Here is a 23,242-nt window from a genome sequence, read left to right as displayed (position 1 = left end):
TTCAGAGTTATGTGTTCATTTTTGTATGCAGTGGAGAAGGGATGGTGTGGAAAAGCTCATTGTCACTCTCACATACAGATGCAGATTTGGAGTTAATGCAATAGTGGAATTAAATTAAGAAAAAAAAGGACGCATAGGAAGGTTTCCAATTAAATGAGGTTGCAGAAGCCAGCATGGTTTTTAGTAGTGCAGAGGAATCCATCCAGTTTACAAAAGGCAAATATTTATCCAGTGGGAGGAAGGCCTTCAGCTAATGCTGAAGGATCAGATATATTCAGCTAACCTTAAGGCTGTTCCTGCGTTACTTGAGTTCCATGATAAAAGTATCAGGTTAGAAATATTTAAACAAAAGCTTTTTAGCACTGAAAACAAATTTCAAAACAATCACTCTGTTTATTTTCATCTTTAAAACGGATTACTGCTACAGGCTAAAAACCCTAAACAAATAACCACACCACACCCCCCCATCTTTATAAAGTATATAATTTGTTATGGCAACTAACAAACATCTTCGAGAGCACAGGTTCTCCTCAGTTGTTTCAACTAAAATTTGACATTGAAGTATTTATAGACATTTAAATTAGTGTGTATATTGAAAAAAAACTATGAAAATGCAGTTTATGGAGAGAGAACCACTAGGACAGCAAAACAAAATCTTGACAAAGGGTTTAGAACTAAAGGATTAACTTCTCTCCTTTTTAGAATGAAAACTTGCCCACCTGATATTAAATAGCTATTCAAAGCTGCAAAGAGAAAAGCACTAATAAATTCTTATAAATTCAGACTGATGAAAGGAAATTATAAGAAAGGGACTCCTCTACAAGTTTAGCTGAAGGCAGAGGCAGAGTCCTTGAGATGCCAGACCTTGCACCTCACACACACCTAACCTGTGACACCTAACCTAGTCACAGTTGGATGATTTTAAAAGTAAGAGCACTCTGAAGACAATGGCTTTTAGTCCACAAGAACTCAAAGCACCAAAACTTGCTCTCTATCCCACTGGACCCTGAGCTGAGCAATGTGTACAAGGTTTTGTGTAGCCTCTGCCTTCTCCAGGCTCTCCCCAATCTCTTTGCAGAGACACCAATTTCTCACTACACACCTCCAAAAAAATCCCAAAGGTAGAGCTAGAAGAAAACTCAAAGGCTGTGCTGAAGGAACAAAAAATGCCACAACAAACAAACAACACCAACCAAACCAAACAAAAACCCACACCAACAAAATAAGCATGAGCACAGATACATTCTGCTTTGCTTGGTATCAAAGGTAATTTTGAAAAGGTAAGATATGCTTCAAATCATTTTAATTCAGGATGAATTTAACCAGTAATGAACCAGAATATAGAACAATGGAAAAAATTATCATCTTGCCACAATTAGGCTACCAAGGCTTTGGTCAGCACATACAATGCACATAGAAGTTAACTCATGAGATATAGTAGATGATCTTTAGGTCCATTCCAACACCAACCATTCTATGATTCTATGGACTACAAGCCACATTCAGTGAAATAAGACCTCCATTACCCATTTCACAATATTATTTTAAATTGCATACTACAGCTGATTTTACAAATTTTCCTTTCAAGGTTGTTTTCCACCCTCTCTCCTGCAAACCTCTGACCTGTTTTACCTCGTGCACAGCTGCATCCCTGAACTCCAAGTGAACAAAGAGAAAGTGAAAAATGTTCCATCAAAGAAAGATATAAGTCAGAGTGGATGTAATTTTATTTTCTCTTGCCATTGCTTGCCATTTTCTTCAATTAATGAGTTCAATTCAACTTTTATAGCTTAGATGGCACAATTAATAGCCAAATTCCTAAATCCTTGTAAAATAAACAAATGCTTTGGTACACTTCTGTTGCTTCTTCCTTTCTTCTATCCTAGCTGCCAAAACAGATTCAACTAGTGCTTTAGATGAAAGCTAAAAGTGGCAATAATTCAAATTCAACATTTATAAGTCTGTATAAAGATATGGCAATACACTTTCCTCCTCCATTAAAAATAAAACTAAAGAAACCACCTATTAACTCCACTACCTATTTCTATTCCACTGCAGGTGGTGCAAGTATGTGAAGATGAAATTACATGAAATTATATGGATAACAATGTACTTACAAAGCCTCAAAATTTGACCTTCTGCATACAGGAAGACTAAGGTGACTAATTACAAAGATCAAAAGGAAAATGACCCTGGTATTTCTGCCCTAAATAAAGAAAACAGTTTAGACAAAAAGGTGAGGAAATGTCAAATGCTGTGAAGCACATGCACTCACTATGCCTTCATATCTGTCTTTTATCGTTAGGTTCCTGTTACTTTTTTATCCCTAAATTATGATCAGCAACCGCTTTTCACAACTAAATAATACCTAGGCAATGCCTCCAGACTTATTTAACTGTTGCAGTTGGTTTATATAGGACACATCAAAGCAGAGCAAGACAGCAGAACATTGCTTAAGATACTGGCAAGGCTTTGCAAAGACTTCAAGAGTCACTCTCTGATCATTAAACAGCATTGCTGTTTTTACATTTCTAAGAGCAGAGAGATAAAGAAACAGAATAATGATTTGGAGCAATATATACTGAAACATATACAGAAAGAGAGAAGAAATGTTTTTTTCACAGCTTGGAAGAGCATATTGGTTAACAGTTGAAGGCCACTGTTATTGACCCTTCAAAGGGAAATGGTGTCCTACCAAGTTGCTGTCTTTTTTTCCCCTTCCCCATCACATCCTATGTGTAACAAACCTTCCCTGTTCTCAGAGGATCATGTTTACAAACGCTGGGAACACACTGGAGAGGTGAACTCTCTAGTGCATGTACACTCCAGTGCATAAGACGCTACCATGCAGATCCAGAGAAATGTATTCATGCCCTGGTTTGGCATTGCATTTCCTCAGGTAGCTCATGAAAGCTAACCACACAGTGGAAAAAAACAAAGTAAAATAATTAGGCTAAGTCATGCTGTAATTTCATTTGCCATGCAGTTATAATCTATTTAAACTTCAGTGCTTTCTTGATTCCTCCTGAAGTTCAAATAGGAAAATCTTCCATTGCCTTCACAGCAAAGTGCACTGCTGTTAACTGGACTCTGCATGTATACCAAGCATAAAACATTTCCTTTCAGAAAGACATGCAGTCAGAAAAGAATATCCCTACTAGAAAACCTGACACACCTACAGAGATGTTTTAATTTGTATAAAAAAAAGCTAACATCATCTTGAAACAGTAATTGGACCTGGACCTGAGATACTCATCAAGTTGTAAATTTTATTTTTTTTTGTGTTATTATTACTTATTGGATCAATAGTGGGTCAATCCCTATCTATATATCAATGCAGTCCTTTTTTTTATGATATGGCTTTAAATTTTTTTTTCTTAACCTATCTTATGTATCTTCCTCTACTGCATTCCTTATGGGAGCTTCCAGGATATTCTTACAAAGAGTAAGATTGAAAATTTCACACTTTAGGGTTCACCTTTAGAATCTGCTTGACTTAACGCTTCAAATCCTACCAGCACAGGAGAAATTAATGTGTTCTCCTGCTCCAAACTTAAAATAGCAGGCTAGATTTTTATATGGTATTGCTGTCAAAGACTAATAAAATCTTTGACAGCAATGATGCGATGCTATGAACAGACACTACCTTGGCTACCTCACCAAGCCATTTCATTTCATTTAATAGATAAATCTTTCCAAAACCTCTTCTTTTTTATATTCCATTTTCATTTTCACCCATACCAACCAAACTGTGAAAAGTTAGTTTCTCTCTCATAACTGATTCTATGCCATTCAATGTCAAAGCACACCCAAGCTAGTATGTATATATATATATGTATATGAGCTATATGTGTATATATATATATATAATTTGTATATATATGAGCTATATGTATATATAGCTCATATGTATATGTGTATGTCTATGTGTATGTACATGTATTAAAGAGATTCACATCCACAGATATGTGCCTGCAGGTTTATCCTGGAGATGTTTTCTTTGTCTAAGTTCATGCCTTAATTGTTTTAAATATCAAAAACTAGGAACCAGAGATAAACATCAAGGAAAAAAAAATACCAACGTGTTTCTTTCTATTACAGCAATAAAAGAGAAATTAACTTCTTCTCTCATCTGGGCCTTTAGTAGTCACAACCTGAGTCTTACACAAATGATGATGCTGAGTCTCCCCACTTTGCTGTTTCGTACCTATATACCACTCATCATATTTGACACTCTAAGAGATCTAAGTAACTCTAAGAGATCCTAAATAAAATAAACCCCACCCACCACTGTATCTTTGATCTATACCCATTAAGTATTTATACAATCAAATCTTTTCTTATAGTGTTGTGGAAAGTCACCAGAACTTGAAATATCATGACAAAAACTAGAATTTTTCCATAGTAAATGCTAGAGAAAAATAAAAGATTAGTTATGGTGTGGGATGTCTGAACACATGGAAAACCATGATAATAAAAAAAACAACCCTGCAGTCCTGGCTCTGCATGAAGCAATTTGAACAATCAGTTAATGGGGCCTAATAAGTAAACTAAGGTCTGTGCTGTTGGTTAGAAACTCATCAGGAATCCAAAGTTGAGCCGAAAAAATGCTTAGCATCAGAGGCTCAGCTGTATTCATTGTTTTCTGGTAAAACCAAAATAGCATCACGATCTCTGCCTGCATCTTGGCAATCCTCAAACATCAGAAACATGCATTTTCTTACAAACAGGACCTTACCACTTCTCAGCACAGCTTTCCTTTATTTAGACAACTATTTCCCTTGTTTTTTCTAGGACCATAAGGGTGTTAAAGACCTTGAGCACAGGGTGCACTGTGCAACGGAGCTGTGTCCAGCTAGCCTAGAAATGTGTGGGAAACTTTGCAATTCCCTGTGCTACTCTTTCAGAGGAAGAGTCCTAACAGGCTTCCAGCCAGGACCCTAAAAAAAGCCAAGTTAATGTATACATATTCCCTGTTTGCTTCTCTGTTGTTTTTACCTGATCAATATTGCTCTCCTGAAGGCCAGCTTTCTTCAAATTGAAAAATCTGGAAGCAGCAGGTGGACCTGAACAGTTGGTCTTCCTCATATCTTTTTAGCCTCATGGTCTACTAAGAGAAAGCTTACTAAAGCCAGCTTTGGTCACTGATGCAGAATGCAGGCTTCACTCTGGTAAATTCTTAAGATGGCAATCAGTTCTTTCATTTTTTTAGATGTGTTCAAACACAGGAATACTGAAAAGAAAGTTCTAACCATGGCCAGGTTATCTCTAGCTGAATGTTATATATAGTGCTATAAGATCAATCTTAGCAATTCTTTGGTGATTTTTTTATAATATAAAACAAATCAAAGCTATGGAAATAAAAAGCAGAGTCTAGTAAAGAGAGGAAAATACCTAATCCTAGCTATTTACAACTTCATAAACCTCAGTCTTTGACCTGTAACTAATTCTGTAGTGATGGAGTTGTTCACTTAAATGCTGGTAAGAGGTGTCAGTGTAAATCTCCCAGAAGCTCACTTGAATATGTTTGCTAAGGTCTGGCTGACACAGCTCTGATGGGAAACCCAGGACAAGAGATGAGTATGGTCTCTGTGCAGTACTGAAGAAAGGGAAATGCACAGCAAAACCTGAAACATTAATTTGAAAAACTGGGAGTAGCACTTGTTTCTGATTTGGATGTACAGAACTCAGAGAAGCTATGCCATGCTGAAGACAGCACTGAGAACTTCTGAACAGGCTGCCTTTCACTCTCTGAAACCCAGTCAGGATGAGACTAAAAGAGAGACAGAAATTCGCCTTCTAATGCTTATTTAGCCAGAAATCACTGCATACAATAACAACATAAATCTACTGCAAGTCCCATGCCACTCCTTGCATTTTACCCTGACTCTATCCATGGTGTGGCTGGAAAAGGCTAGCTTTACTTTAAAAAGAAAACAAACAAACACCACAACCCATGAAAGAATGTGTTTAAAAGTCTACTGCATAAGAAGCAGCATGCTAGAGCACAGACTGAGAGCACTCAGTTTGGACCAAGGCAGAGAACCTTAGGAGGTACCTCCAGCACAGCATTTAAAAGATCATGTTAACAGGACCAAAATTTCCACCAGGCTTATTGATGCTCTACGCCATCATAGTAAGAGAAAGAAGTTTTAGCAAAGCAGACCTGCTGCTGGTCAGGACAGGCATCTTAAAGTATGCTGGAGCAGGTACAGACCTTTAAATCAACCTTCAGCCTTTCTTGGTTAGTAGCTGTTATCAACTTCTTTACTTACTTATTTAGTAAAAGGCACATCAGGCTGGGCTCTGCTCCCCATGAAAACTATTTTAACACAAAGCAGATTTGGATCCTTATTTGTTTTGAACCACAGGCGAAAAAGCAATACATTTAGTTTGGAAAAAGGCTGCCAAGTGGATGAAAAAGGCCTGCAGGTTTTCCTTTCGGTCGCCCTTAGCATTTACTGTCAACTTTTCCCAGCTCAAAACCCAAAGTCTGTTCCCAATTAGCCTGGCATAGATCAGACCAACTCCATTGACTTCAGACAACTTTTCTGGATATAGAGCATTGTGAGACAGAACAGAATTAAGCCAATATTGTCTTTTTTTTGTTGTTTTACCGGCACCACGAATTTCTCTCTTTTTGGAAGACTTATCGGTTGACACAAAGCAGATGACTGTAGACAACCTGTTTGATGTGGTAAACAAAAGCAAAGCCATTGCCAAAACAGCTGATGAGCTAGAAAGAAAAGAAACATGAACATTGTGGGAAGGAGAATGATGGGAAAGAACTTGAACCTTCTCCTGATTTTGGTACAGAAGTCCAAAAATAACCTAGAATATTTCCCAAAATAAAATTTAGTACAGTGTAAGAGTGTGACTTCAGTCTCTAACCGTGTCCATCAGAAGCAATTCCACTGGGTCTAATCCACTGTAAAACCAGACATAAGACATCTGCAGCCACACACAAAGTTTAGAGCTTTCAGCAGGAACAACACAGTAAGATTATCATTAGTACAGTTACAATTCCTACTGGGAAAGAAAATGTAGTGAAGGAATAAAGACTGAAATCCATTTTGTAAATATTTTTTAGGAAATAGAGCACTGTAAAAACTTACTGCCAATTTTTTTTTTTCTTTTCTCAAGAGGAACCAGGGTTATGAACCAAAAGTCATTAGCAGGAGACAGTTCTTTCATGGCTGAATAGAAGTCACTTTCAATTTACAGAGGTAATAAGTAATTTTTATCCATTTGTTTAGATTCCTTTCTACAACATTAACAATGGAAGCAACAGGGTCATAATGAGCATTTCTTTTGACAAAATCAGGTGATGCCTGCATCATATTCTAACACAGGATTTTAAAATTTAAATACAAATAGCTACAAGATTGATCTGTTCAAGTCCTTTAAACCAATAAATACCTTGCATTGAAGACCATATGCTCAAATTTGAAAACTTGACTCAAGAAAACTCTTTCTATGTGAGCCTAATTCATATTCTATAAATATGTAAAAACCTTAAAGGATACAGTCAACTTCACTATTTTTCTGCCTAAACATGAATTAATAGAAGCCATAAAGCTTTTTATTTTTTCCCTTTTTTTTTTTTCCTTTTTTTCCTCAATTTAGCTATCAGGTATAGAAATACTGTTGCACACATCTGGACTATTTCACTGAAAGTTGAGACTTACTGGAATAAGATAAAGCAGGAAGGCTGTTTTTCCTCTTCCTACCACAACTACAGATTTGGGCAGATAATTAATCTAAAAATGTGAAGGACAGAATCTGCTTATCTGAAAAGCTTGTTTACCAGAAACGCTTTACCAGAAAAATGAGAATTATAGAAGATCCAACAGTTGACTAACTTCTTTTTCTGGTAACTTAAACAATTTCACTGAGCTTAGAACTTGCATCCTCAAATCCTGAATATACTGTGTAGTCTGTAATGTCCCATGGGAAAAAAATCTGATCTGCCAGCTACAAATAATTCCCTGCCTTTACCTGTCAAGAGGACTGGAGAATGGGGGTGGGGGCTGGGCAGTGCTTTTATTTAACTAATATGCAAAGTAAAGATCAGAATTACACACATTCATAACTGAATGCCTGTTTCCTTACAGAGCCAGGTAAGCAAGTTGGACATTCCAAATGGAGTTTAAGAAAATTTAATTATTGTCCTAGAATGTCCTAGACAAGATAACTGTGACACAAAATTAAAATTCACTGCTTAGATAAAGATTTCTTTCTTGTATTTAAACTTAAATTATGCTTTAAAATATATCACTGTCAAAGAGTGTGTGGAGCAGAATGGGATATTTTTTTTTTTCAAAAAAGTAGCATGATTATTGAAATTATGTTATGTTGGTTAAAAAATATTTCAAAGAGCTTCTGAAACTAACCTGTTGTGGTTTTATTCCTTCTATTCTATTCCCACTAAAAATTAGCTCAAACACAAATTTATCATTAGTTACTGAAGACTGCAAAATAAAGCTAGCAAGCATAAGCAATAATAGTGAAAAAACATATTGGTAGCAGTTGTTGTCCTGAATGGCTTCTATTTGTTTAATTAACAGTAAGGGAATTAATAATTTCTGCAGAGTAGAAGCATCTCCTCATTTCCAATCCAAATTCATCAGTTTAACAACAACAAAAAAAATTCATATAAATCTTATAACCATAAATATCTGCTCCACATTCATGGCTACAGATTCCCAGTCATATTGTTAAGTCCTGATGCAGGGCCCAAGGTCATGCACAAAGCATCCCATGCAGAGCAGCTGAAGCTCCCAGCTGTACTCACACTGCAGATGCTTTAAACTCATCCTCAAATGCACTGTCATCCTTGTTATCAGCCTGTAAGACCATGGGGCTCTCAGCTGTCAGCCCACTAAAGACCAGGCCATGGAAGGTGATGGAAAACAAGCATTAATGTGTTGTCAAATGCCAAAAGAAAAAGAAAAAAAAAAAAAAAAAAAAAAGTGCTATGTATGTGGTATACAACATACAACTACTGTTTCAGTTATCTGAGTCTTACATTTTCATATTGCCAGAACCCATTAAACTTTAGTCAACCCAGCTCTCTTTGCAAGAAGGACTGCTTTACATGAAACATAGGATTTTAAGGCTCTAAGTTTACATCTCCCACTAACCAAGAGAAACCTTCAGCGAACTTCCCAAAAGTTATAATTAATACAAGATACACTCTTCTACAGACCGCGCTTCAGTTTTTCAAACTGCCTCTTCAGCAGTGAGATGACAATGTCCAGCTTTGGCAGCTTTTATGTATCACCACCTGAGCTAGTCAGCCAGATTCCCTTTAGAATCAACAAACAGCCAGTCTCAGAGCTTGATTCATCTTGGTCGAAATTTCAGGCGTGTAGAACACATCAGATAACTGAAGGCCCATCAGTGCTTGCTGCACTCCACTGACATCAAAGAGAGGAGAGCTGATCAGACATGTAACTGTGGTGAATTACTTCCAGCCCCCTTGTGCAGCAGTCAGACACTCTGAGGATCTGCAGTTCCTTTTTTACCTAAGCACGCACAGCCTAAGCCAACCATCGTAGGACTGGAAAAGACACCATCTTCAACTGGCTCCATTGTTGCAGACTGCTGCTCAGCTAGCCATTACTGCCTCTCTTTTGCTAATTATAAAACATTAGATATATTCACTACTCTGCTGTAGCCTCAAAGGCAAATATTTATGCTGGAATGAAGAGGAGGAAAAAAACTAAGAATGAACTGTAACATACACAGGATAAATAGTTCTGAATTAACGTTACCATGCTCTTGTTACAATCTGCTGTGTGGACATAGTGAATATAAAATCTGTCAATGGATGAAATTAGGCTGAGTTTGTCCTCATACTAAATGCTCTATATTGTGTGGTTTGGGTCCACTTACTGAGGATGGATGGAGCCAAAGAACTTAGCTATGGAGGTAAGTCACCTACAAATCAATTTCTTTTTTGTGCTGGTGTTTTAACTCTGAATATGCTTTTGCTTTTTCATTTTTATTTCAGTGAAAAGAGGAAGATAAAGAAAATCCTATCATATTAATAAAGTGCAATGAGGAGAAAGTGACGGGAGAAGAAAGGAGTATCCCTTAGCTCCTGCCCTTACCTCTCACTGAGTTCCTCCACGCGCTGCCCGTGGCTCAGCACAAAGCTGGACTGCCCGCAGGGGCTGGCAGGGGCCGATAAAGTGCTCTTGACGTTCTGTGCCGAGTGCCTGCGGCTCCGCCGGCGCTCCAGCCCCCTGCGCTCACCAGCACCAAGGCTGGCCCTCCTCCGATCCTTGCGCCCGCTGGGAGGGGGCTCAGCACTCTCATCTCCATCTTCATGCCTCAGTGTCACCTGAGAAACAAAGGAAGAAGGCCAACACGGCCGCTTCAGCTACCACAGGTCTTCACACCTAGGCTTAAAAATTTCCTGGTCTCAACATGATTAAGTCCAGTTAGCATCACTGTTTCTGCAGCTATCCCTGAAAGTCACTGCCTATCCATTAGTGCCGTTTGGCAGCTCTAACAATGGAATTATATACTGATGCCTTGCATACAACACTATAGGACCTGTAACAACATATTTATGTACCTCCTAATCTGTTTTCTTTTTAATGTGGGACCAAATTTTCAAGGAAGCTGAGCAGTTTTGGACAACTTGTTCTCTTTATATCCTTACAAAATACTTCGGTGAAGACTTGGTTTTAGTGAAGTTAACAGGAAAAAACTCCATGCATTGACCCATTCAACATTTCCTCATGTTCAGATATGACACTTGTGGTGATTAAGTGGAAGGTACAATCTAGAGTGTGCTGGAAACAGCAGAGGATTAAAGCATGGGTGCAACACTAAATATTTCAAACTGCTGCACACCCCTGATGTGCCAATGTGAACTACCTCTTATCTGAAATGCAGCCTAACATCTGAATAATGATTGTATGAGAAAGATCCACTCAAATAGGCAGAGGTACAGAAAGGGCGATGTGTGCCATCAGAAGAATGCCTATCTTCCCATTTCTATTTGTTTTGTTACTCTGGTAATTCTTACCAGAAGTTTTTTAAAAAAACAAAGTGGGAAGTGAGATATCTCTGCTTGGGGTGTAAAATCTGTTCCTGTGAGGAAAACCAGATTTTTCAGGAAAAAAACAGGATTGGCAGATAAAAGGAAGAACCTGCATAGACATATTTAAATTTAATTTGGTCATCAAGAAAAAGCTGGCACCCAACTAAGTCAACTGCCAATTCTGCAATTAAGTATTTCAGTAGGTGCAGCATGCACAAAAAAACAATCCATCCTCTTAAGATAAACCACTATATTTTAAAAATGGCATTATAAGATGATGCCTCTGATGATAGAAAAAGAAAGAACATTATTGAGCCGTCTCATTCTCTTGTTTTTACTGAAAATTGCTGTATATAAAGCTTAACTCTGCTAGTTAGTGAAGTGGCATGGGAGTCGAATTGATGGAGAAAATGGAGAATCAAATCTATCAAATCCTTCCCTGGACTTAGGCAGAGATGAAGTAATTAAATTTTGTCATATGAGAACACTAATTCACATTTACATTACAACTTCAGTCCAAACCTCCTAGCTCCAACACTTCCCAAAATCTGGAAAAAAGCTAATTATTAAGAAACTGGATTTCCTACCCCTACATATAACTGCTTCAGAAGTAGTTATTTTATACCTAGGTGGTAAATGTGGAGTCACTCATTACTCCATTGCTGCAAACTGCATAGGATCTGGTCCAGTGTAAACTCTTAAACATGGACTTACTGGATATTCAGCTGCAGAACAAGTGGTACTTGTGAAGGTGAGCTCAGCTGAACCTTTTTGACGAGCTGAATACTTTTGCACATGGGAAGAACTTCTACTTTTTTCAGCATGTGTAACTAGCAGTTACAGAAAGGAGGCTAGTAAATGTGCTGGTTTGCCTTGGACTATGCCCCAGCTTTAATGCGAAATGCCTTTGCATTAAAGGCAGCCATGTGCCACAGCAGGTCACATATGCAAATGTGTACAATACTTATAGCAAACAGATGTTTTTCTTTTAAAATAGGAGAGATAACCAAATTTCACCTAGGTTACATTCCCCCCCTCCTCTCAGCTTTGAAGTTTGCACAAGCTGTAAGATGCATAAAACAGGGCATGTTATGTTACCTCATAAATGTTAAATTGCTCAACTAAGTCCAAGTCTGTTCCTTTCTTGTTCAAGTGTCTCTGTGAAATAGCTTCAATGCCTAGCTCTTCCAGACAGTCCACCACATCGTAGAAAGAGTCTTGATCTGGCAATCCTGACAGCGTCTAAGAATCAAAGGAAAAACATTTAAATCTGTTTGTTTTGAAAAGAATTAAACAAAGGATTTTAAAAGTGGGTGGCAAGTGGTGCTATGTATGATTTCAATAATGTAAACCCCATGATGTGGGATTAGAGACACCGATAGAAAATAAAAAACAAGTGGCATGGCTTTTAACAAACAACTCTCTGCACTGTGTAGAAAAATGAATAATTGGCAAAACAAATCAATGTTGTTATTTTATACAAAAGAAGTATGGAAAATGTAGATCTTTAAAATACACAGTTGGATTCTTTCTGGCTTCATTCAAGTGCAGACTTAAAGAACAGTGAATGTTAAACCATCAAACACAGGAATAAAAGCAAAGAGGGAGAAAAAAACCCTGAAACACTTAGCTAAAAAGAGTAAAGCTCAGCTCCTACTGATTCCTTTAACTTTAGCCTTAAGAAGAAAAAGTCCAACGCACAGCTGTGTGATGTCAGGATAGCAGGAAATATCCTGCACCATGTGCCTACTGTCCTCCACACCTGCAACAACAGTCATCTTCCCTGAGCACAAATTGGTTTGTACTACAGTGATAGTGACTCCTCTGCTCTTTTTCAAATTAAAAAGTCTTATTAAACGTACACTGACTCCTTAATTCCTATTCCAGCTTGCTACTGATTCCTAGTCAATTTGTGCTGATTTTTACTGCTCCTTATGCATGATGCAGAAAGGCATTTAATCCTGCACATGTTGAGCAGAAACTACTGAACACACTGTGCCACCTGCCTGCAGGGCAAGGACATCCCTCAGCACAGGCACCAGTCTATGCAGAGCTGTTGCTACAAAATATCTGAGAGCGCAGGTTGGAAGCAACACAGTTTTTCTGTATTAGCTCACCAGAGAGAAGTTTACTCTGAAGTAGTTTCCTCTCTCCCATTCAATTAGCTAAGTAATTTATCTATAATCCCAGAAGAGGAGAGAAAGAGCAAGGGAAAGATGCGCAAAACTCAGGCCCTCTCCAAGGAGAGCTACATCTTCTCATGTCTGGGATGAACTGTGCTCTGTGAATGCTGTTTTTCTGGAGCCCATCTTTTCCAAGGTGGCTCTGAGCAGCAGAGTGCAGAAAACAGGAGCCCCTCTGGGATGCCTCCCTACACCAAGAAGTTTTACATTCAGAAAAATGGGTCTGGATTAGATGACTAATGAGAGAGAAATGGGCAGCTGATATAGCTGTCTTGTTAAAGCATCTCTTTCCTGTGATGTAAGCCACTGAAATATATGCACCAACAACACACATTTTAATTTTATTTTTTTTTTCCTAATTAAACACAACACAGCAACATTTTCTTCTTCGGTCATTACAGGATTATTAACTGGTGAAATCCACCACAACAGGAATTCTTAGCAAAACGATCAAAGATCAATTAAGTGTTAAGGTTATATATTCAGGCTTTAATTAAGAATTTGTCTCTTTCCAGGACAGCATTTAAGCCTCTGTTTAGAACTCAATGAAGATTATGAAACTAAAACATTTTGAACGGTGCTGAAAACAGGTGCCACATTTATTTTGTTCCTTCCTAAACTGACACCTAGCATTGAGTAAAAAACTGAGGATTTGTCAAATTAAGTTCTCACACTATGCACTCAGTGGAACTTTAACTTGGATGTGGAAATATTATAATAGAAAAGTGTTCAACTATGAGGCTTTCACTTGCAAATGAAAGACATGGACAGCAACTATTCTGACCCAAATGCCTTCATGCACAGTAGGATGTGATGTTTTATCTGCAAAACGGTGGAGGAACAGTCAGATCTTCTGAGCATTTACTTCCTAAAATAACAGGAAATTATCGTAATGGTGATATGCAGATCACACACCTTCAAGTATATCTTTTTTAAAATCCAAGGTAAGGCAAGCTGTAGACTGGAAAAACAGCAGCATAAGGTAGTATTTACTGGCAACTGCTGCTGTCAGCAACCTGTTATTGGTTATTACAATTTAAAATCACACAGCAGTGTAAATCAAATTTTCACTGCATGTTGCTGACCAGAACTGGACAATTGAACTCTCAAGTATAGAAATAAAATATTTTTTCTTTGCACGGTTTGTTGTTACATTCACAGATCCAATTTCAGAGCCTAAATTATATCAAATTCAATTTCTAACTACTCCAAGAAAAATAACAAAGGTTATACTGGAACTATGCATAACCAGAAGTATCTGCACTGGGATCACTCTCATCTAAGAAATTCATTAATGCCTAAATCCTCACAAATTAAGAGAGGGTTAATAAAATATTGGCATAACTAAATTGATTAAGCATCAACAAAAGAGAGGGAGAGGATAAAAGGACTGGAGTAATTCTTATGTCTGGGCAGATATGTTTCTGCTCTGGAGCAGGAAGGAACACAGTCTGTAAATGGATACATGGAGAAAGAAAAAAGAGTGCTTCCTTAAGACAAATCCTTCATGAGGACTCTGCCCGCACTGAAAACTTTGACATTTCCTTGTCTAGAGAAGCTGAAACCATCTGAGTCTTCTTTGCATTCTCTGTGGGGTAAAAATTACAACTGTTACATGCTACTTGCTGTTTTCTCTATAATCATGAAAAATATCCCATTAAAAACATCATAAAGCTGCCCATAAGCCAGATCATAATTATCAGTGTGGATTTGTGGGATTCCTCTCTTCCTTGATCTTCCTAACTGCCTTGCTCCTTTGACTGTGACATGCTTTTTCTTTTTGTATGTTTTAAAGAACTACCTCCTCCTAAAAATAGCTTTAAATGTACTGAAAAACTCAGACTAAAGGAATCAACAAGACAATACAAGCATTAGCAGGGAAAACCTTTGAGGAAGTCAAACACCAGGTAGGTTACAACTGTGCAAATGATGAAAAGAACTATCTCAGAAGGAGGAATCAGTACACAAAACAAGATGTAAAGCAGAGACATTAAAGACTAGTCACCTTGGCTTTAATAGCAGCTACAGACAGAAGCATATATAACTGGTGATGCTTTCCAGAAAGAGTACAGCAATAAGGTAGGGTGGTCTTTTAAACTCAAGAGAAACCTTACTACTGTGGAATCAGGAGCAAGTGTGACTCTAAGCATAAGTACAGTAAGATCAGTAATGTCACCAGGAGAGGTTAGTCTCTCTCAGACATATTTTTTGGAAAATATCTGCCATTAAGAAATCATTTTATAAAAAAAAAAAAAAAAAAACAAAAACAAAACAACAACAAGAAAACTACCAAAAAAACAACAAAACAGTGACCCACAATTCCAAGAGACCAATATGCTGGCAGCTTGGTGTATAACCCCAATGAATGAACTCAGCACCTTCAAGTGAAATCAATGAGTAATAATTTTTCCTAATACTCTGCCCTATTAAGTATAACCATAAACCACACAATTGTTTGCCAAGAGTATGCTGGCTTTCTCTGCTCTTTAAAAAAATTAATCTTTAATTTTAGTACCCCCTCCCCCTACAATTTGTCTATGACTAGATGCTGATTTTTAAGGAATTTACACTCATACATTTCTAACTGTCAAGAACTTTCCATTTTCTCCCTCCCAAAAGCATAAGCCAGTATTTCAGAAAATATGTGACTTTACCGCAAAACTATGACTTGTAAATCCGGTCATCAAAAAATATAAGGAAATCAGATAAAAATGTAACCTTACTTTTTTAAGCAAAAGCACCTTTACTAACACTCAGACCTGTTAAATTCATCACATTTATATCACAGAAAAAAAAAAAAACAAACTATATGAACTAGAAAACTGTGCACAACACAAGCCTTTGTGAGCATGTGATCTTTTCACCAGCACTTGCTTTCCTTCTCCCCTAGGATAATCTGTTGAGTTACTTTGTCGTGTTTTCCTTTAGCACTGCATTGTCAGCGCTGGAAGAGGAGCCATGTCAAACCACAACAATTCCACACAACATCCACCTCTGCTCCCAGCTGCTGCAGCACAAGTAACAGGAGTGTGCTGATTGATTACAGCTTGTCCTGCAACTTCTTTGTGACAGGTCTCTTCCATCATAAACTCTCAACAGGGAAGTTCATGATACAATTGAAAAGACTAATATTATCTGCACCAGTCATGCTAACAAAGTAAACAAACCTTGTTAACCAAGGTCATCGCATAAACCAGTAGTTCCGTATCAACCCCATCCTTCTCCTCCAGTATCTCCATGATGTTGGACCATGGCTTGGCTCCTAGAGGAAAAGCAGAAACTATTGGTTACAGTGATCAAAATGGAAAGCTACATAAAAAGCTTCTACTTATCCAAGAATTAGCACAATTGGAATATGTGCCCAGGTGAAAGCTCAAGCAGAAAGATCCAGCTTTGTCTACAGTCTCTCCTACTCCCCTGAAAGCTAAGTTAATTTAGACAGTGAAAACTACAGTCCAGCCTATTGCAGGGATATAAAATATGGCAAGTGGACTCTCTACAAAGGTGCTAACTTCTCTCCCTTGATGATGAAGGAAGCTTTGTTAGCACAGTGTGACTGACACCAAAATTCTAAAAATCAGGTGACAGGAATTTTACCCAGCCTATCATAGGTTCACATAATATTTTATAAATCTTCAGCAGAGACCTACATGCTGTGCTTTCAGTGTGCCTGCTGCTCCTATTTCTAGTGTTATTGCTGAGTTGCGCTGCATTAAGGTAAGGCAGGTTAACAAAACATTGTGGCAGAGAAACAGTTTTCTCAAATTACAGGCTATATGTCTTGGGGAAAAGAAATGATCAATGAGGGAAAAGATTTTTGCTGTGGCTGTTCCTCAAAATACTTTAATAGGAAACCTACCTACAGAAATTTCAGACATCATTTTCCACTAAGAAAGTTCAGAATTTGTGCTTTTAGTTATTTGCTTGATTTGCATGTTGATTTGAATTTGCATACTTCTCTGATACCTAAACCCTAATGGTTTAGTGAATCACTGTGCTAAAAACATCAGGCAAGCAACTCACCACCTACACTCAGCCTCTTGTGGGGAAGGTAGCTTGTAAAACTGTCCTATCTCACTTGACTAAATGGCAAGATGGCTGTATGTACCATATTTTATCTAGGAAAATTGAAATAAATAACAAAAGACTGCAATTCAGTGTTTTGTTTGGAGTAGAGTGAAAGGTGAGGAGGACTAAGCAGAGAGCTAACCTTAGGCTAGAGACACACTCAATTCAACTACACAATGTAACTGTGACAGTCTTTCAGTTTCAGAGGGAAACATGCAGAGTATTCCAACAGTCCACATCCCCTGAACACTATACAGTAGATTAGAGTTTGAGTATAATCAGGCAGCAAAATGCAAATGTGCCATCACAGCCACCTCTTGCTGACTGATTGGTCACCCTAAGTCTAAACTCTGTATTACCCTGTAACAGCCCTTGCTTATAAAGATGATTATCGTATATGTACTCTGCTACACAGACATAAAATCTCTGCTAACCAAGGATCTGCATTTCCAAAGCAATGGCAGTGCACTGCATGGAAAAACCTGTCTAAAAGTTAATATGCAGACAGCAATATTCCTCCTTTTTTTTTCTCCCCCCTCAGACAGTCTCTGATCTTTACTACTTGGTCAGGGCTTTTTTATCTTAAGCAAAATCAAAGAAGGAAGGGGATTCACTCTCAGCTCTCCAGATGTATCTATATGCATTCTTAATTAAATACTAATTCACATACATGTCTGTAATGAAAATACACTAGACACCTCTTTACCAGATTCTCTATATTGCCAGACATTTTGTGCAGTATATGTTCAAAAGTCATGTGGAACAAATTCACTCAGCTTGCAAATGATATATGATCGGCAGGAATGATATTCTCACTATAAAAATGTTTTCCTGTGGTTTTCAGTGAAAAAAATTAAAAATGGAAGGAAATAGGAAAGAGAAACAAAATGGGGAAAGCATGTGAGTCTGACTCACAATGATGCCATTTGGAAAAACAGTGAGTTGATAACAACATAAAAACATAATTATTTAATCCACTGAATTTTTCAGTGAGAGTCCTTTGTTATTGCAGGCAGGTTCTACTCTTATTGGAACAATCCTGGTTTGTTTTCCAGGCAGCATCCACATGGGATTTTTTTCCCTGACTGTCTCAATAATTCTTCATTATCATAAAATAATAATTTCATGGTCACCTTGCTGTTTTCCTGCAAGGATTATATATAATATTCTTCTAGCAATGCTGCTATTTTATTTCAGAACACATTTTTTAAAAATACTGTTGATTGGACACACCTGCTAGTGAGGCAGCCCTGTAACAGCTCATCTATCTTTCAAAGGCTTTCTTTATGCTTCTTCTACTAAACTTCCAAAATCTAGGCTTAAATTCCAAATTCTTCATCTATTCCCTAACTGCAGTCAAGAGGAGGCAGTACTATCAATAACTTTGACAGAGCTATTCCTATTTGTATTGGGTTAAATCTTTCTTTCAAATGCTATTTCCCCCATTATGATCTCAATCTGAACAGCCAAAAAGTGAACGTGGAAATAGCTGTAAGGCCATCAATAGCTGTAAGGCCTTATTCTACTCAGGATAAGGCAGTTCTGCTGTGGAAGTTGCACCATGAGCTTACTGCTTTGCTGTCCTTGGGTTAATATTTTTGCATATATATAAAATGAGAATCTATAGTTTCCAACCTATGATCCATACAGCATGGGACATATGCAGATCCAGCTCAGCTCTCCCTTTCAGAGCTCCCCCTTCCAGAACCTGTGCAGTCCAGCATGCTTAAAGTGAAAAGAGACCTGTTCAGATTAAAATCATAATGAGGAAAATTGCATTTGAAAAGAAAGGTTTCATCTTGTACATACTGGAGTAGCTCTGCCAAAGTCATTGATAGTACTGCCTCCTCTTGATTCTAGTTAGGGAATAGGTGAATTTCCTCCTTCACCAGATTCTGATGTAGAAAAATGATGATATAGAAGAATGATGATATAGCAGCCTAGTGATTTTTCTGGGAGCAGATGGGGATGTTTCTAGGTTATGACTTTTATGCAAGACTTGGGGCAAAATCAATGGGAGTGATGAAATAGGCTCAATGAAGTGAAACACCAGAGATTGAGTTTTGTGTGTTTTCCTGCCTCCCAACGGGTAAAATGAGAACTGCTTGACTGCCCTTTAGGGCCTTGTCACTTGGAAGAGCTCTTTATCACATCTATTCTGACAAGGAGGCTGCAGCCTCAACTCTGATGCTACTTGCAGTGTTACGAGTGACCATGCATGGTGTATAGACAAAGAACAATGAGGTTGCAACAATTAAGCTAATATTAAATTAATACAGTCTATTTTCTGAATAACTGCCCATTAAGTCCCAGTCTTTTCTCAGTTTCCTCTTTAAATGTTTTTACATATTTATTTGAATGCTTTTGATCATGTCATACACAAAACCTTGACACCACAACTACAAAAGATCTGCACAGTTGGTATAAACCATGAAATATCTTACACAAGGGCAGAACCTTGCATGAGAACTGCCACCAGCTTAGACAGTGTCTGTCTCCAGCAGTTGTAGGCTGAAAAGGTAGTAATACTTTTGGAAAGACCTTGACATCTTGTACTTCTGACTATTTATATATGAATGAACTTAGATCTTTCCATTGTACCTACAGTACATGAGTTAATTTAGTGGAATCTAACTATGAATGAAATTGCAGGAAAAGCAAAGAACAGATAATGAGAGCCATTTGGCTTTAATCTCTATCCTAAAATATTATTGTGATAAAGAAGCCCTAGACAGCAAACTGCAATGCCAGCTCCACTTCCACTTTGCAATCCAGTATGCTTAAACTGAAAAGAGACCAAATTCCTCTGGAGTTCTGAAACAAAAAGCATGGGAGAAGGGAGAAGCTAAATGGAAGTGCAAGTAGAAGCTAGTTCCTACATGACGAGGGCCATGTGGTTGTTTGTTTATGGTCTGCTTGTATCTCAGAGTAAAGCTGATATTTCCATGGATCTCTGTACTCCAATTTGCATATGGATGTATTCACACATAGAAACCACAGATGGGATCGCTTTGAAACCAGGCTGAGTTAATATGGGGTTCTATAAGTTAATCATGTGTGGTACACATGTTGAAAAATTATGTCGTATCTCATCACCTTGTATGTACATGAAACATCAAACTTTTATCAAAGCAGTGCTGAACTTAATTACATACCTGCAAGATTTATGACAATGGCTCAAGAAAAGGCATTTTCTTTCTTTCTGCTTTTTTTTTTTCTTTTTTTCTGTTTTATTTCATCAGTCATTAAACGCAGATACTTCTCATTTATAGGCCACTAATTTAAAATTATAAATTAAAACATAGCATATACATATCTCAAAGTGAAGGGCTTTGACACTGTATCCCATAGCATTCTTCTGGAGAAAATGGCTGCTCATGGCTTGGGTGGGTGCACTGTTCACTGGGTAGAAAACTGACTGGATGGTTGGCCTAGAGAGTGGTAGTGTCTGGAGTTCAGTTCAGCTGGCAGATGATCATTCTTAGGGTTCCCCAGGGCTCAGTGTTGGGGTCACTCCTGTTTAATATTGTTATCCATGACCTGGATGAGGGCACTCAGGGCAGCCTCAGTCAGTTTGCAGGTGACACCAAGTTAGATGGGAGTGTTGATCTGCTGAAGAGCAACAAATCTCTTCAGAGGGATCTGGGCAGGGAGGATCAATGGTATGAGGCCAATTGTATGACGATTACCAAGGTCCTGGTACTTGGGTCACAAACAGCCCTGTGCAGTGCTGGGGGCAGAGCAGCTGGAAAGCAGCTTGTCACAAAAGGACCTGGGAGTGCTGGTCAGCTGAACATGAGCCAGTATGTGCCCAAGAAGGCCAATGGCATCCTAGCCTGTATCAAGAATAGTGTGGACAGCAGCACCAGGGAACTTATTGTCTTTTTGTACTTGGCACTGGTGAGGTCTCATCTCGAATAATGTGTTCGGTTTTGGGCCCCTCACTGCAAGAAGGACATTGAGGTGCTGGAGCATGTCCAGAGAAAGGCAATGAAGATGGTGAAGGGTCTGGAGCACAAGCCTTATGAGGAGTGACGGCAGGAGCTGGGGTTCTTTAGCCTTGAGAAAAGGAGGCTCAGGGGAACCTTACTTCTCTCTACAACTCCTGAAAGGAGGCTGTAGCCAGGTGGGGGTTGTCTTTTTTTCCTGGTTAACAAGTGACAGGATGAGAGGAAATTACCCCAAGTTGCATCAAGAGAGGTTTAGGTTGGATATTAGGAAGAATTTTTTTCACCAAAAAAGTTATCAGGTTTTGGAACAGGCTGCCCAGGGAAGTGGTGGAATCACCATCTCCAGAGGTATTTAAAAGACATGAAGATGTAGCACTGAGGGACATGGCTTAGTAATGAACTTGGCAGTGCTGTGTTAATGGCTTGACTCAATGGTCTTAAAAGTCTTTTCCAACCAAAATTACTCTGTAACTCTATTACGTTGATGACCTAAAAAGGGAACTAAATATAAAACCAGAAAAAAAAGATCTCTTAAGGAGTTAAGTACAACTACTTAATGAAAATAATTTTAAAAAATAGGAAGAAGGAAAAACTGGGTATTTGGGCTAAGTATTTTCAAGAGTTCATAAAATAATCTACCAAAGCACAGGTATGAGAATTCCTGTAAAACCCCTCATTATGCTCTTAACATATGCTCATCTAACTACATGCATTGGTTTTTTCAAGTCTTGTGTTGTTACTTAAGCAGTTTTATTACTTTGGGGCATGTAAATTATTGTCTAAGACTGCTCTACAGATACAGAAGGAAATACTTTGTTTCTCCTTTTTCTTTAATAATGACTTTACTAGCATGTTGGTAGATATAGAGCATTTTGAACTCATTGAGAATACCAGTGAGTTCAGAAAGCTGATGAAATATTAAGAATGACTGAAAAAAGGAGTCATAGTGCTCACAGGTACATGAATACTATAATCATATTTATGCTTATGACATTATAAGGTTTACTGCTTTTAATTCGAAACAGAAAGCCAACCCGCAGAATTTGCTGTTTTGAATTGCCCCTGCCTGCTTCCCTGCTATAAGACATAATTTGGGTTTTTTTCTTTTCAACCCATTAGGATAACTGAAAGCAAAATCTGGCTTCTTTTTCCTATTTCTGGCACCACCTTTCTCCCCAGCCCCCAACATTTTCTTGTTTCACTTTTACCATATCAAGTCTCTCAGACAAGTTGAGTATGGAGGCATTTGCTCCACAGAGTGAAGCTCGCTTTCAACTTCCATGTTTGAGACCACAACAATGGATATCCTAACCTCAAAAACTCTCCTTGAGGCAAAGAAATGTTTTGCATCAAGAAAGAATGCCCCAGGAGCTTAGTGATGGCTTTGTGGGAAGAACAAGAATTTTTTTTTTCTATTTATTTGTAAAAAATACAGTATACATATTCAAGTATTTTTCATGAGCCTGAAGGGTAACAGATTTCATAGTATAATATCTGCTCAAGGGCTTTATTTTAATGTAACAACAGATGGTTTCGCTTTTACTATAAAGCCTGTACTATTACTGACCTCGTCTTTCTCTTCAAAGGGATTACACTGATTAGATATCATTTTCTCTTCTAAATCAGAGTGCTCCTTCCCAGAAGGAAGTGGAAAGATGGTCTTGCCCAAAGGAGCCTCTGAGTCAGAAGGCGGGGTGGGAGGAGGAGGGGGGGGAGTTTACTTAGCATGTGATTGCAGGGAAAGGGCAATGACTGGCACCCCAGGAGGTAATCGAGTTCCTCAGTTTTCACTCTTCACTTTCCCATTATAATTAATTCTTCAAACAACCTTAGATTATACGGATACTTAAAAAATGCTTTTAAGAAATGAAGGGTATGTTGGACAAAGCAGGCATCAATGACAGCAACTCTAGAACCACTGAAAGCAGTGATGAAATGCTACCTTGATCTCAGCAGTGCTGGGATGTTTCAACCCCTCTTAAGGC

The 23,242-nt window shown here is 38.1% G+C and overlaps 1 protein-coding gene across 4 annotated transcripts in view; it reads right to left on the bottom strand.

Annotated features, from left to right (window-relative positions):
* Nucleotides 1-23,242, bottom strand: part of FHOD3 (formin homology 2 domain containing 3) — a 372,799-nt gene that overhangs the window by 99,338 nt on the left and 250,219 nt on the right. For all 4 annotated transcript variants that reach the window (XM_053980820.1, XM_053980827.1, XM_053980835.1 and 1 more), the window contains exons 8-10: nucleotides 16,407-16,501; nucleotides 12,155-12,298; nucleotides 10,116-10,348 (exon numbers count right to left, since the gene is read on the bottom strand). In XM_053980820.1, the coding sequence (XP_053836795.1) occupies nucleotides 10,116-10,348; nucleotides 12,155-12,298; nucleotides 16,407-16,501 (472 nt within the window). The remainder of the gene's footprint in view (nucleotides 1-10,115; nucleotides 10,349-12,154; nucleotides 12,299-16,406; nucleotides 16,502-23,242) is intronic.

This window comes from Vidua macroura, chromosome 1 (assembly GCF_024509145.1).
Source record: "Vidua macroura isolate BioBank_ID:100142 chromosome 1, ASM2450914v1, whole genome shotgun sequence".
Taxonomy (NCBI): Eukaryota; Metazoa; Chordata; class Aves; order Passeriformes; family Viduidae; genus Vidua; species Vidua macroura.
The sequence above is the reverse complement of the archived record's forward strand: the minus strand, read 5'-3'. Positions and strand labels throughout refer to the sequence as shown.